The 14,254-nt window shown below is 33.5% G+C and overlaps 6 protein-coding genes across 6 annotated transcripts; all 6 read left to right on the forward strand.

Moving 5' to 3' along the window:
- Nucleotides 1-234: 234 nt before the first annotated feature.
- Nucleotides 235-1,899, forward strand: BX663DRAFT_520137 (uncharacterized protein). Its single transcript, XM_051529079.1, has one exon. The coding sequence runs from the start codon at nt 271-273 to the stop codon at nt 1,816-1,818; it is 1,548 nt and encodes a 515-aa protein (XP_051379698.1). The 5' UTR covers nt 235-270; the 3' UTR covers nt 1,819-1,899.
- Nucleotides 1,900-2,849: 950 nt separating this feature from the next.
- Nucleotides 2,850-4,613, forward strand: BX663DRAFT_520139 (uncharacterized protein). Its single transcript, XM_051529080.1, has 4 exons — nt 2,850-3,047; nt 3,143-3,300; nt 3,361-3,621; nt 3,677-4,613. Exons 1-4 carry the CDS (start codon nt 2,871-2,873, stop codon nt 4,506-4,508), a joined length of 1,428 nt encoding a protein of 475 aa, XP_051379699.1. The 5' UTR covers nt 2,850-2,870; the 3' UTR covers nt 4,509-4,613.
- BX663DRAFT_520142 (thioredoxin-like [2Fe-2S] ferredoxin-domain-containing protein) lies at nt 4,601-5,914 on the forward strand. Its single transcript, XM_051529081.1, has 3 exons — nt 4,601-4,991; nt 5,119-5,583; nt 5,645-5,914. Exons 1-3 carry the CDS (start codon nt 4,878-4,880, stop codon nt 5,816-5,818), a joined length of 753 nt encoding a protein of 250 aa, XP_051379700.1. The 5' UTR covers nt 4,601-4,877; the 3' UTR covers nt 5,819-5,914.
- A 1,696-nt stretch (nt 5,915-7,610) lies between these two features.
- Nucleotides 7,611-9,416, forward strand: BX663DRAFT_520148 (uncharacterized protein). Its single transcript, XM_051529082.1, has 8 exons — nt 7,611-7,865; nt 7,967-8,128; nt 8,185-8,201; nt 8,253-8,316; nt 8,381-8,478; nt 8,538-8,633; nt 8,687-8,915; nt 8,964-9,416. The coding sequence occupies exons 1-8, from the start codon at nt 7,778-7,780 to the stop codon at nt 9,392-9,394; spliced, it is 1,185 nt and encodes a 394-aa protein (XP_051379701.1). The 5' UTR covers nt 7,611-7,777; the 3' UTR covers nt 9,395-9,416.
- A 134-nt stretch (nt 9,417-9,550) lies between these two features.
- BX663DRAFT_520156 (P-loop containing nucleoside triphosphate hydrolase protein) lies at nt 9,551-12,879 on the forward strand (the record flags this gene model as incomplete). Its single annotated transcript, XM_051529083.1, has 1 exon — nt 9,551-12,879. The coding sequence occupies exon 1, from the start codon at nt 9,624-9,626 to the stop codon at nt 12,876-12,878; it is 3,255 nt and encodes a 1,084-aa protein (XP_051379702.1). The 5' UTR covers nt 9,551-9,623.
- A 371-nt stretch (nt 12,880-13,250) lies between these two features.
- On the forward strand, nt 13,251-14,147 carry BX663DRAFT_554675 (phospholipid methyltransferase-domain-containing protein; the record flags this gene model as incomplete). Its single annotated transcript, XM_051531555.1, has 6 exons — nt 13,251-13,347; nt 13,415-13,520; nt 13,589-13,734; nt 13,788-13,899; nt 13,964-14,038; nt 14,099-14,147. 6 exons carry the CDS (start codon nt 13,251-13,253, stop codon nt 14,145-14,147), a joined length of 585 nt encoding a protein of 194 aa, XP_051379703.1.
- Between the last annotated feature and the right edge of the window lie 107 nt (nt 14,148-14,254).

The following is a 14,254-nucleotide window of genomic DNA, read 5'->3' on the forward strand; positions in this document are numbered from 1 at the left end:
ATAAATATTATACTTATACGTTCAAAGACTACATTTGCATGCTATTTCACAGAAAACCCTTCTTAAATGAAATATGTGTTTGTATGCTAGTTTCTTTTTCTCTCTCTCTCTGTCTCTCTCTCTTTTTTTTTTTTTTTTTTTTCCATTTTAAGATTAGTTTGAACTCCGTCATAAAAAAAACGACTTCTTTTTTTTTTTTGTTTTTTTGGACTTAATTCTTGATTTTCATTACCTTTTTTATTTATTTATTTATTTATTTGCAATTGACGAATGACAACATTACCTAATAGTAATAATGGTTATCAGGCAACAGTAATAGAGCCTCAAATTACTGAGAATCATTATTATACTATGAATAATCAGTTAGCCTCTGTTAAGGGTAATTATAGTAATAGTAGCAGCGCTTATAGTACTCCATATAATGGATCTACTAGTTCCTTAACAGGCCCTCCTCCATTACCTCCTCATCAAAACAATAGTCAACATATACAATCATATCAGCAACAACAACAAGCTATCTATTATCAACAATTTAAAGAAAATGATTTTTATAATCAACAACAGACGTACGTGTTACCAGAAATGATGGAAGATCAGGATTATCTGCCTGACAGTTCACTAAAAATGGCTCAGCTAGCCGGAAAAAGACGTTATGATCGACTTCATGCTCCTGCAGACCCCCAATTCCCTCCTGTTACAGTAGAGAATATTAACAAATTTCGTGAAGAATCTACAAATGATCCTAAACGACAATTCTTCTTTGCTCGATTTTTGTTGTTAGATGCAATTAAACGTCTTAAGCCTAATCCTCAAGACCCACAACGCTTTCATCAACTTAAAGAGAGTTTAATGTCTGAAGCAATGAAAATTGTCAAAAAGTTAGCTTCACATAAAATGAGTTTACCAGAGGCACAATTCTTTTTAGCTAATTGTTATGGTGGTGGTCTTTACGGTCTTAAATCGGACCCTGAAAAGGCCTTTAACCTATACGTACAAGGTTCTAAACAAAATCATCCTGAGTGTACCTATAGGGCTGCTGTATGTTATGAATTGGGACTAGGGACCAGAAAGGATGCTCGTTACGCAATGCAATTCTATCGTAAAGCAGCTAGTCTAAGTGACCCCTCTGCTATATATAAGATGGGTTTAATCTTGCTGAATGGCTTATTAGGACAAGCCAAGAATTCACGAGAAGCTATATCTTGGTTTTTGAAAGGAAGTCAGATTGCAGATGAAGATCATCCACAAGCATTACATGAGTTAGCTTTAGCTTATGAAAAAACAGATGATGACATTCCTTCCATTATTCCTGATATCAATTATGCACGTCAGTTATTTAGTCAAGCTGCTCAATTAGGCTATGCACCCTCACAGTTTAGATTAGGGTTAGCCTATGAAAATGGTCAGTTACAATGCCCTATTGATCCAAGACGCTCGATTGCGTGGTATTCAAGGGCAGCAGAGCAGGATGATGCCAATGCAGAGTTGGCTTTATCAGGTTGGTACTTGACTGGTGCTGAAGGAGTTTTAGGACAGAATGATCAAGAGGCTTATTTATGGGCCAAAAGAGCAGCAGAAAAGGGATTACCAAAGGCAGAATATGCAATAGGTTACTATACTGAGACAGGTGTAGGTGTGTTGAGAAACCTCGAAGAAGCAAAAGTATGGTACAAAGCAGCTGCAGATCATGGAGATCAAAAGGCAAAACAAAGGTTAAGTGCATTACTTGACCAAACTACCACAACGGTTAAAAGAAGACCAACTAGAGATAAAAATGGCAAACCAAATTCAAAAGATTCTGATTGCAAAATTATGTAATAACCATCAGAATTAGTTCTCTATTTATTTAATATCATTAATATCCATTGAAGCAATAAAATACACATACATACATACGTACATACATACATACATACATACATAATACTATTGAACGATTAACATAAATCTATTGCTCTGCTCAAGTTAATTTATATATATTCATATACATATACAAATATATATATATATTATAAAATCGTCTTCATTAATACTATTTCTTAAAGAAGCCTTTACAATATTTGCAAAAAAAAATAATACTTCTGCGCAGGCTATTCTTTAATTAATCAGTCAGTTAAATCATTCTCTATGAACTTGACTATCATTATAATGACACTCTAATTTTAATATAATCAGATTATAGATAACAATAATTGTACCAACGACCTGCATCTCGGCTAGTTACCTAACGGTATTTTATAATCTTGTATCTTTCATATGAATAACAATTTTACTTGGTCCTACGCTATTGTTTGTTTGATTATATGCAGCACCAACTACTATAAACGATTAGCATAGTGGCCAATCCTTTATCTTTTACATTTAATCAAACTCCCAATAGACATAGACTACCGTACATCGTACGAAACAGTTTCATTAATTTTGCAGGAACTATTTTCTAGCCTTTAAGATGTAAGATACTCTTTGAACTTGATTACCTTCACCACGATGGTAACATCCTTCCTACAATCCCCCTTGCCTACCTTCTTGATACCAGCCTAGCCAAGTAGCTATGTGTTCATTAATCTAGTGTCTAAAAATATATAATTCTATCTTTCCCTTCTCTTTTGACTATCAAAGAGATTTTTTAGTTTTCTTCTTTTTTCCTTTCTGATCTGGCCTAGACAATGCAATCCTATTTTAATATGTGTTGGAATGGGTTTTAAAATTTTATCAAAATATTTAATCGTTCACTGTAAATTAAAGAAAAAATTCCTGACAATTAAACCTCAGCGCAATTATGTTTTTTTTTTCTCTCTCTCTCTTTCATAATTTTTAATTTTTTTTTTTTTTTTTTTTTTTTTTTTTTTTTTTTTTTTAATTTTGATAAGATGGCACGCTATAATCAAGCGGAAGACGATGATGACGACATTTACACATTTTCAGAAGATTATCGTACACAACAAAAGCAAAAATACATGTCAGCGAGTAGTATGCGATTAGCTTCACATAGTAAAACAAGAGTCGCCTATTTCCACGATGAAGGAGTTGGCAATTATCATTATGGTGTAAGCAGCAAAATATTACAGGCCATCGCATGCATCTAATTCTGTTCTTTTTTTTTTTTTTCTTTTTTCTTTTTTCTTTTTTCTTTTTTTTTTAGGAACGTCATCCGATGAAACCGCATCGTTTAACATTGACGAATCACTTGGTATTGAAATATGGAATGCACGAAAAAATGGAAATATTTCAACCTAGAAGAGCAACTGAAGAAGAAATATTAAATTTTCATTCAACAGATTATGTGGAATTCCTCAAGAGGTAATATATATACATATTTTTTTTTTATTGGAGATATTTATTTTCATCCCTTTTTGGTAGAGTGACACCTGAAAATGCAGATAGTTTTGAAAGTGTATTTCAGAAATTTAATGTTGGAGATGATTGTCCAATTTTTGATGGCATCTATGACTTTTGTCAACGATATGCAGGAGCAACAATAGAAGCCTCACGTAAATTGATTGCTAATGGTGCTGATATATGTATTAATTGGTCTGGTGGACTTCACCATGCAAAAAAGAGTGAAGCAAGTGGATTTTGTTATGTAAATGATATTGTCCTTGGTACTTTAGAATTATTAAGGTAAAAAAAGAAAAGCAATAAAAATTCATTTCTCATTTCTTAATAAATCTTTTAGATATTTCCCTCGTGTTTTATATATTGATATTGATATTCATCACGGCGATGGTGTGCAGGAAGCATTTTATTCAACTGATCGTGTCATGACAGTCTCCTTTCACAAATATAACGGTGATTTTTTCCCAGGTACAGGCCATATCGATGAGATTGGCACTTCATTAGGCAAATACTATTCCGTGAACGTACCATTAAGGGATGGTATTGATGATGATGCCTATGTCTGGTTATTTAAAGAAGTTGTAGATGCTGTTATTGATACCTTCCAGCCTTCAGCTATCGTTTTACAATGTGGAGCAGATTCATTAGGATGTGATCGTTTAGGGTGTTTTAATCTAAGTATTCGTGCTCATGGGCGTTGTGTGCAGATTATTAAGAATTTTAAAATTCCACTTTTAGTTGTTGGAGGTGGAGGTTATACTGTACGCAATGTCGCGCGATGCTGGACATACGAGACCTCTGTGCTAACGGATACAACCTTAAGTGAAGATTTACCACCTAATGAATATCGTGAATTCTTTAAGCCCGACTATAAACTTCATCCGGACCTTAAAGGAAGAGTTGAGAATCAAAATGATCGTACTTATCTACTTAAAGTAAGAGAACGTGTGATGGAACAGTTAAGGTATCTAGATGCAGCACCAAGTATTCAAATGCAAGAAATCCCACCAGATATTCAAGGATTCCTAGATGGTGAAAAGGAACAAAAAGATAAAGAAGAAGACTCAGAAATAGGAAAAGAGAAACGAAATCCAACAGGAGGGAAAGTAGCTCTGGAAAACGAATGGTTCGATAATGAAAAAGATAATGAAGGTGAAACATCATCGTTATAATGAAAGTGGGAAAATCGACTCAATATAGATAATTAAATGTATTTTTGTATTATATATTATTTACTACTATTTACTACACTGTCATTTTCTTTTTTTTTTTTTTTTAATATAAAACAAAAGACAATCTTTGCATCTACACACACATGTGAATATTTATATCTATAAAAGCAATTTAATTCCAGCATTTACGTCACGAAAAAAAAAATACAAATATTTTTATCTGGGTTTTAACATATTGTGGGGTGAAGTTTGGAGGGGTAAAAACAAAAAAAAAAAGAAGTAAAACATCATTGTTTATCTCCTCTTTTTTTTTTCATTAATTAAACCTCTCCTCTCCCCACCACCACCCCTTCTCTGTTTCTTATAATAATGAATTCTATGCGTTCTCTTGTTCGACAGGCAATTAAACCACTTACTCGGAATAGCTTTGCTAAACGTACAATTTATTCTACACCTGCTTCTTTTTCAGATGCAATTTTTGTGGTAACATAATAATCCTTAAAATTACCTACTACATACATGAACTTATATAATCGTGACATTTTTTTTTTTTATTTTTTGACACTTTATATTCAATGTGCAATTGTCGATCTAATTACATGTTTAATAGCATCGTGACACACCTGAAAATAATCCCAGCATTCCTTTTGAATTCAATGAGGATAATAAAAAGCGAATTAATGAAATTTTAAAAAAATATCCTGAACAATATAAGAAAGCAGCTATTATGCCTTTATTAGATCTCGGACAGAGACAACACGGTTTTACTTCTATTTCAGTTATGAATGAAGTTGCACGTCTATTAGAAGTTCCACCTATGCGTGTTTATGAAGTAGCTACGTTTTATACAATGTATAACCGTCAACCAGTAGGTAAATATTTCCTTCAATTATGTACAACAACGCCTTGTCAGTTAGGTGGATGTGGATCTACAAAGATTTTGAAGACAATTAAAGAAAACCTTGGCATTGAAGTAGGCGAAACAACAAAGGATGGTAAATTTACTTTGGTTGAAGTTGAGTGTGCTGGTGCTTGTGTTAATGCTCCTGTCATGGCTATTAATGATGATTATTATGTAAGTTTTTTTTTTTATTTTTTTATCTATGTTTAAGTATTTTAATATATTTTTTAAATAGGAGGATTTGACGCCTGAAACAACTGTAAAGCTTTTAGAAAACTTAAAAGCTGATAAACCAATTACTCCCGGTCCTCAAAATGGACGTCATACATGTGAGTACGCTCCAGGTGTTTATACTACACTAAATGAAGAGCCTTATGGTCCTGGATTCAGAGTTCGTGATGACTTGTAATAAGACAATGATAAATAAATAAATGAATAAAAAAAATAAATAAAAATATAGATATGATTTAGGCAAAATAAATAAATAAAAAAAAAATTAAAAAACTGCGATCTATGTTGTATAATAAATACAGTGAAGCTGATAAATAGTTTCACTTATTTCTAGAAATTGGGCTCACAATCTCAGAAAAAAAATTGCATAGTTTTTTATTTTTTCGCACAGTTTACAGAAGATTAATTTGCTCACTTCTAAAATTTAGTTTTTGCTCAGTGTATGCGAAATTTATTAGAGGGGATCTTTATTCAAACAAGTTTTGAACTTTGATTTTGAATAACGACAAAATCCTTGTTAGTCACTTATTAAAACATTTTGACATGCTTCAGTGATTCTCATATTGAGTGTTTCGGCCTCTAAAAGCTTTTCTCGCTTCAATTTACTCTTAACAACAGACTAGACCAAAATTACTCAAATGGGTTGAATTCAGGGGAATATGGTGGGAGATAAACACAATTGTACCCACGACTTTCGATAAACTTTCTAATGTTATTCGAGGTATGAATAGGTGCATTGTCCATAATAAGATAATTGCCCTTCGAATTCCTCATGGCAATCCATCACATCTAGAGTATTTGCAATAAAAATTGAAATAGTGTCCAGTAACAGTTCCAGTAGTTTTTTTTTTTTTTTCAATGAAAAGTTGCATTCACTTCTCATAAAGTTATAAACAGTGCTGCGCGAAATTTTAAGATCATTGAGCCGTTTCAATAAATGCTCGGTCACTTCAACAACAGAAGCAGAAGAATTAGCATCAATGAAAATGATATCAGTCTTTTTATGTTCTTCAGTTAGAATACACACTTGCGACCTACTCTGTTACAGCTGTCAAAAATAGTATCAGGGCACACACTATACTGCTTAACTTATCTCTATGCTGCTCGAATGTGAATGCCCAACTACTTCGTTGTAGCTGATGCACTCATGCACTTTTCAATCTTCAGACCGAAAACCTAACTTTATCCTGAACGGTATAATGCATATAGTCCCGCTTTGTGCTTGCCTCCTTCATACGGATATCTTTAACTTTTGGCTTTTCTACCAACATTGGGCAAGTCAGACAAGATTCACTGGAGGTCGTAGTTTTCAAGCACTCTAATATAGAGTGCAGCAAGTTAATAATTTCATTTAATTATTTCCGTGTTGGTCGGTCATATAGTCACTTTGATAAAAAGTGAGTTCAAAAGTCATTTTAATAAGAGCTTGCTTATTGTTTTTAGAAAAACAATGAAAAAAATAAAAACTAGTTTTATTTTATTTATTTTTTTTTGAAGTCTTATATAGCTACCAGAAGCCACTTGCCAAGGTAGTATTTTGTATAATGATGGATACAATAATATTATATTAAATCTACTTTTACCAATAGGAAATATTAATATGCCAATGAGGCTGGGAGATATTTGCTACTTTTAAATATGTTTGAGCTAGTACTTTTGAAGGAATACCAAGAAACCTATAAAGGCTTTATACTGTACTGCACATGTTAAGACCATCATTCAATAATAACAACTTAGCTGATCCCTTGGACCTGACAATGGTGATTACACTCAGGTGCTGTTCCTGGACCGTTGTTGATTTTCACCAAGCAGACAAGTAAGCATAAAGTGCAACTTTTTTTTTTCAAAAAAGTACCATCCGTATTTGTAAAAGTACGACCAGTATCTATAAAAGTACGTCCAGCATTTAATTTTCTACGATCTTCGTTTTATAAAATTGCGACTTTTGGTTTTATAAAAAGCGACCTTTATTTTTTTTTTTTTTTAATTCAACCAAAATTTAATTTTAAACGATCTTTTTTTTTTGTGTGTGTGCGACCAATTTCTAGAAATAAGCGAAAATATTTATCAGCTTCATTGTATATTATTTTTTACTACCTTTTTTTTTTCAATTCTATTAAATCTAATTATTGACAAAATGGAACATGTTTTAATGTGGGATGAAAACAGAGTAACTAAATGGATGGCAAGTATTGGTTATGCTTCTTATGAAAAGCAATTTAAAGGTACATGCAACACAAATCGATGGAAGAAATTAACATTTATTTTTCTTTTTTTTTTTTTTTTTTTTATTTATTTTATTTTTTTTTTTTTTTTTTTTTAATAGAGCAAGGAATAACAGGTGATGTACTAGTTAATCTGGATCATGAATCATTAAGGGATTTATCAGTGTTAACAGTTGGGCAAAGAATGGATTTATTAAAGAATATATATCAATTAAAAATGCAATATAGAGTACCAATAAATGAATGGGATTATATACCACCAAGTAAATAATATATAACCAGTTACTGCTATGAATTTTTATTAAATTATTTTATATAGGCGTATTATATGAAACAGTAAATATGAATTATTAATAAAGAGGACTTGTTAATGACTATATAACTTAGGACTGGTTGGGACATAATGGTATGACAGATTATAGAAAAATAGAAGCAGCATTTCAGGAAAGAGGTAATAACAGATAATGCATATACATTAAAAGATAATCCTATATATTAACTGTATTATTAAATAGATGCTCGTATTAAACGATTAACAGAAGATTTACAAAAAGTGAATAATGGGTTAAATGTACTAAAAGAAGAAGTAAATCAGTTATTAAAATACAATAAGGTAGGTAAAATATACTTCTTGTGAAAGACGCAAGATGAAGATTTATTTAATTATAATAGTATCAGCAACAAAATGATAGCAATATTAAACCAGCAAAAGTACCTTATTATGGCTTAAAGCATAGTAATTCAATTAGCTTAAATGATGTAGAAGAAGTATATATTTATTCTTTTTTTATATTCAAGTAATTAACACTGTCTGTTTACAGGTTAAACTAAATACTACACAGAATGAAAATGGCGGTGCAATTAAAGTTTATGGAGATAAAATAACTAAGGTTGAACAACATGAACTGGAATCTTCGAAAAATGTTCGTTTATTATTGGATGATCCAACCTCGAAAGTAATTGCTTCCGCTCTTAAAAAATATAATGTGAATAGTGACTGGCAGCAATATACATTATGGATTCAGTATGGTACACCTGATAATTTGCAAGGTAAATAATTTGTGTTATTTTTAAGTTATATTTAACTTTTAATGGTAGAACGTGCGCTGGGTTATGACGAAAAACCATTACGTATTTCTCAGAAATTAAAAGAAGCCAAACAGAATCCAGTATTTGTATTAAAACATGTTAAAGATAACAAACCTTTTATTCCTCCAAACTATACCTACTCAAGATCTGTACCGAAACTTCAACAACAGCAACAGCAGCAACAACAACAACAACAACAGCAGCAGCAGCAGCAGCAGCAACAAAGGCAATCACAACAAAATAACAATATCACAGCTGGCAAGGTAGGATTTGAAGTGGTTATTCCTGTAATGTCTTCCTCTGTATCTACACCTACTACTACAATAAATACTACAGCTATAAAACGAAACCAACCTGCTGTTTATAATAATGATTTAGGGTTAGATAACGGTGTTGTAAATGCGATATTCTCTATAAATAATTCAACTCAAAACCCATAATAAAATGTTAGACTGAAACTTTTTTTTTATTTTTTTTTTTTTTTGCATGAAACAGCCTACTACTGAATTCAAACTCAAAAAGTTCCCAGTGTTTTCCTTCTAACTTTAATAAATGGAGGTTTTTTTTTTTTTTTTTTTTTTTTTTTTTTTTTTTTTTTTTTTTTTTTAGAACAAATCTTTTTCTTTTTTTTCATTCTTTTTTTATTATTAGACTCATTTTTTGTTAACCATGTCTTATATGCCTGATACGAGCACAGCTGCTAGTGCAGCTAGATCAGCTGATCGTAGTAAGCGTCGTTCATTAGCTGCTTTACAAAAGGTTAAACGAGTTCGTATCGGTGAAAAGGAATCTGAAGAATCTAAACAACTTCTTAATAAGCTATTGGCCTCTACAGATGAATCAGAACGTAAAAGCTTAGCTGAAGAGGCTGCTGGTTTTGCTAATCATTATGGTATTCGTGCTCTTAAAGCTTGCCATTTATTCCCTGCTATTTCAACCGAATTATTTGCTAAAAAGGTGCGTAGTCCTCAAGCTCTTGGTGCTCTTGAGTTGACACAAGCTTTGATTACCTCAAATGCTCTTTTGAGAGGACAAATTGAGCCTCATTTAATTACCCTCATGTCTCCTCTTTTGGAACTTCAAGCTTCAAAGGATAAGTCGTTGGCTGAATTAGCAGGACAGGTAACACGCAATCTTGTGAAAGCATTCAATCCTATCGCCACCCGTCATATCGTCACTTATTGTTTAGAAGGTCTTGAAAACTCGAAAAAATGGCAAACCAAGATGTTATCTTTGGAGGTAATCGAGATCTTAGCTGCCGTTAACCCTATGCAGATTTTGAATTGTTTACCCGTCATTATTCCGGTTGTTTCGGATTGCATGTGGGATACGAAGCCTGACGTCAAGGCCGCAGCAACAAAATGTATGACCACCATTACTGCTTTATTGGATAATAAAGATATTGAACGCTTTATCCCTGCTGTCATTCAATGTATTAACAATCCTGAAAAGGTCCCTGAAACGATCCATCAATTGGGTGCAACTACCTTTGTTCAAGAGGTGGACTCTGGTACATTAGCTTTGATGGTTCCTCTTTTAAATCGTGGATTGCGTGAACGTCAGACACCTATTAAACGTAAATCTGCATTGATCATTGATAACATGTGTAAGTTAGTAGATGATCCTGAGGTCGCCGCTCCTTTCTTACCTGTCTTGTTGCCTGCTCTTGAACATGTCCATGAGACTGTGGCTGATCCTGAATGTCGTGGTGTTGTTAAGAAAGCTGTTGATACCTTGAAACGTATTGGTGGTGGCGTTGATATTTCAACTATCATGACGAATGATCAAAAGCGTGAAAAGGTTTACAGTACCTTGGATAAACTTATGCCTACTAAACTTGAAGGCTTCTTTGCCCCCGTTCGTAAATATATGGCTAAACTGGCTCTTGCCTTGGTCTTGGCTCGTAACTTTGACCGTAGTGCTTGGGCCTCCTCTATGTCTCCTCATGCTGCAACCTGGTTGTTAGTTACAGGTCGTGAACATGAAGATGGTAGTGAAGAATTGGATTCATCTGCTGAAAAGCTTGCTTTAGCGGCCTTAAGCTCTTGTGAAGAAGCTATCGCTCCTCAATCAGGTGAAGAAGAAGAACTTGAAGAAGGAGAAGAACTTTGTAACTGTGAGTTCTCTCTTGCATATGGTGCTAAAATCTTGTTAAATCGTACTCATTTACGTTTGATGCGTGGTCGTCGTTATGGTCTTTGTGGTGCTAACGGTTGTGGTAAGTCTACCTTGATGCGTGCAATCGCTAATGAGCAAGTTGAAGGTTTCCCACCTCGCTCCGTTCTCAAGACGGTCTATGTTGAACATGATATTGATGGTTCAGAGGCTGATACCGGTCTGGTAGATTTCATCTTGAACTCTGAAGGTGTTGAATGTCAAGATAGAGCTGAAATTGCACGTATCTTGAAAAATTATGGTTTCACTGATGAAATGGTTCATCATCAAGCTATTGGTTCACTCTCTGGTGGTTGGAAGATGAAACTTGCCTTGGCTCGTGCTATGTTGATGAATGCTGATATCCTCCTGTTAGATGAACCTACGAATCACTTGGATGTAGTCAACGTGGCTTGGTTGGAGAATTATCTCTTGGGACTCAAGACCGTTACTTCTATTATTGTCTCTCATGATTCAGGCTTCCTTGATCATGTCTGTACAGATATTATCCATTATGAAGGTAATTATAAGTTGAAGCGTTATCGCGGTAATCTCTCTGAATTCGTCAAGAAGGTTCCTAGAGCTGCTGCCTATTATTCACTTGAAGCTGCACAGACTGTTTTCCATTTCCCTGAACCCGGCTACCTTGAAGGTATCAAGACTAAGGAGCGTGCAATCTTAAAGATGAAGAACGTGGATTTCCAATATCCTGGTTCCTCTAAGAAACAACTTATTGACATCTCAATGCAATGCTCTCTTGCCTCTCGTGTTGCTGTTATTGGCCCTAATGGTGCTGGTAAGTCTACATTAATCAAATTATTAACTGGAGAACTTGAATCTGAAGTGGGTACCGTTTGGCGTCATCCTAACTTACGTATTGCCTATGTTGCTCAACATGCCTTCCATCATATTGAAAAGCATTTGGACAGTACTCCCAACGAATACATCCAATGGCGTTACGCTACTGGTGAAGACCGTGAAGAACTTGACAAGAACGACCGTATGAATGCTGAAAGTAATAAGAAGGCCGCTGAGCAAGTCTTTATCATTGACGGAGAAAAGCGAGTACTTGAGGATATCGTAGGTCGTCGTAAACTCAAGCAATCCTACGAATATGAAGTATCTTGGGTTGGCCGTTCCTCTGTTGATAACACCTGGATCTCTCGTCAAAAACTGGAAGATATGGGCTTTGGAAAGAAGATTGCTGAAGTAGATTCTGCTGAGGCAGCCAAGATGGGTTTATTGCGTCCATTAACCGCCAAAGAAATTGAAAAACACTTGGCTGAAGTTGGTCTAGAGCCTGAGTTTGCCTCTCACTCACACATTCGTGGTCTCTCTGGTGGACAAAAGGTCAAGCTTGTGATTGGTGCAGCCATGTGGAATAGACCTCACATGTTAGTCCTTGATGAACCTACCAACTACTTGGATCGTGAGTCATTAGGTGCTCTTGCAACAGCCATTCGTGAATATGGAGGTGGTGTTGTGATAGTAACCCACAATCGTGAATTCTCCGAGGCACTCTGTAATGAAGTTTGGAAGGTCGAAAATGGTCGTTTGACCCCTTCAGGTCATAACTGGGTTTCTGGTAATGGTACAACTGCTATTAAAGAAGAAGAAGCAGAAGATATGGTGGATGCTCAAGGTAATACCATCAAGGCTACTCAAAAGAAGAAGAAATTGACTTCTAAGGAACTTCGTAAGAAGAAGAAAGAGCGTATGGAGCGTCGTAAACGTGGTGAAGAAGTTTATACTACAGACGAAGAATTGTAAAAAAAAAAAAAAAAAAAAAAAAAAAAATCTTTTATAGATTATTTATTATATGCTTTTCTTGCTTTCTTTAAAAGTTCTTTAAAATCAATAAATTATAATATAATATATAACTTGAAAGTTTTATTATTCATTTATATCTTCTTGACAATTTGAAAGTTATTTTGTATCTTGAAATTTCACTAGAATTGTCATAAGAAGAAGGTCCTGTGTTACTTCAGAAAATACGTGGCGAATTTGCAACAAATCAAGCCCTCTTACTTTTTACATACAAGGTTAAAAGTGAGATTAAATTTTACTATTGCAGGAGAGTATGGGACACGGTAATAAAAACTTTGTTTTTCTTTTCTTTTTCTTTTCTTTTATACTACAATTATGTCAAATCTTGTTGATTTTTCTCAGCCCTCGTTATATTACGCACTTGGACATATCTTATTTAATCCAATTTTTTGGAATACTGTTGCAAGAGCTGGTAAGAGCATGCAGTAGTTAAAAAGGTCATATACATATACATATTTATTTTTTATACTATTCTGTAGAATATAAAAATAAAATATTAACAAAGTTAGCCGGTGGAAACGCATATAGGGGAACATATGGATTAGCTATCGTTATTTTTACTTTAGGTCTTACGAGAGATTATTTGTAAGTAAGAAGGGGTTGAATAATGAATTATAATAATTATTATTTTTTTTTTTTTTTGATTTCTATAGGTATCATACTGCATTAGGTAATCAACCTACTCATCCTTTTTTTGAACAATACATTATTCAAATAACCGCTGTACTTTTATTCCTTACTGGAAATACCCTTGTTTTATCTTCTATGTGGGCCCTTGGTGTTACTGGAACTTATCTTGGTATAAAATTGAAATTCTTATAATTAGTGCTGTAATTAATATTATCGTTATAGGTGACTATTTTGGTATTTTGATGAAAGAACGTGTTACAGGCTTTCCATTTAATGTTTGTGATAATCCAATGTATATTGGTTCTACCTGTACATTCTTAGCTACTGCTTTATGGTAAGTAACATAATTAGTCTCATTGTATCATATATATATATATTTTTTGACCAAAACTAAAAAGGTATAAGAGTCCTGCTGGGGTTCTATTGACTGCTGTCGTATATGTTGTATATAAAATTGCTTTAACATTTGAAGAGTAAGTTTTGTCCGATATGTATAGAAATATGTATTAATGATTATATAATATTCATTATAGACCTTTCACGGCTAAGATTTATGCTACTAAAGATAATAAGAAAAATTAATACTGTGTATCTATAAAATATGGTGGGTGAATACTTTGTGTAGAAACTGAATATGATTATTAAAATAAACGTCAATACTATATACAAAAAGTTACATAGAAAAGGGA

This window comes from Cokeromyces recurvatus (assembly GCF_025118155.1).
Source record: "Cokeromyces recurvatus strain NRRL 2243 chromosome Unknown BX663scaffold_28, whole genome shotgun sequence".
NCBI classification, from domain to species: domain Eukaryota; kingdom Fungi; phylum Mucoromycota; class Mucoromycetes; order Mucorales; family Mucoraceae; genus Cokeromyces; species Cokeromyces recurvatus.

Bases quoted from the DNA above. Each gene is read 5' to 3' on its own strand.
- BX663DRAFT_520137 (XM_051529079.1), top strand. From the start codon at position 271: ATGACAACATTACCTAATAGTAATAATGGTTATCAGGCAACAGTAATA.
- BX663DRAFT_520139 (XM_051529080.1), top strand. From the start codon at position 2,871: ATGGCACGCTATAATCAAGCGGAAGACGATGATGACGACATTTACACA. The intron at 3,048-3,142 runs GTAAGCAGCAAA...TTTTTTTTTTAG, and splicing joins TTGGCAATTATCATTATGGT to GAACGTCATCCGATGAAACC. The intron at 3,301-3,360 runs GTAATATATATA...CCTTTTTGGTAG, and splicing joins TATGTGGAATTCCTCAAGAG to AGTGACACCTGAAAATGCAG.
- BX663DRAFT_520142 (XM_051529081.1), top strand. From the start codon at position 4,878: ATGAATTCTATGCGTTCTCTTGTTCGACAGGCAATTAAACCACTTACT. The intron at 4,992-5,118 runs GTAACATAATAA...CATGTTTAATAG, and splicing joins TTTCAGATGCAATTTTTGTG to CATCGTGACACACCTGAAAA. The intron at 5,584-5,644 runs GTAAGTTTTTTT...TTTTTTAAATAG, and splicing joins CTATTAATGATGATTATTAT to GAGGATTTGACGCCTGAAAC.
- BX663DRAFT_520148 (XM_051529082.1), top strand. From the start codon at position 7,778: ATGGAACATGTTTTAATGTGGGATGAAAACAGAGTAACTAAATGGATG. The intron at 7,866-7,966 runs GTACATGCAACA...TTTTTTTAATAG, and splicing joins TTATGAAAAGCAATTTAAAG to AGCAAGGAATAACAGGTGAT. The intron at 8,317-8,380 runs GTAATAACAGAT...ATTATTAAATAG, and splicing joins AGCAGCATTTCAGGAAAGAG to ATGCTCGTATTAAACGATTA.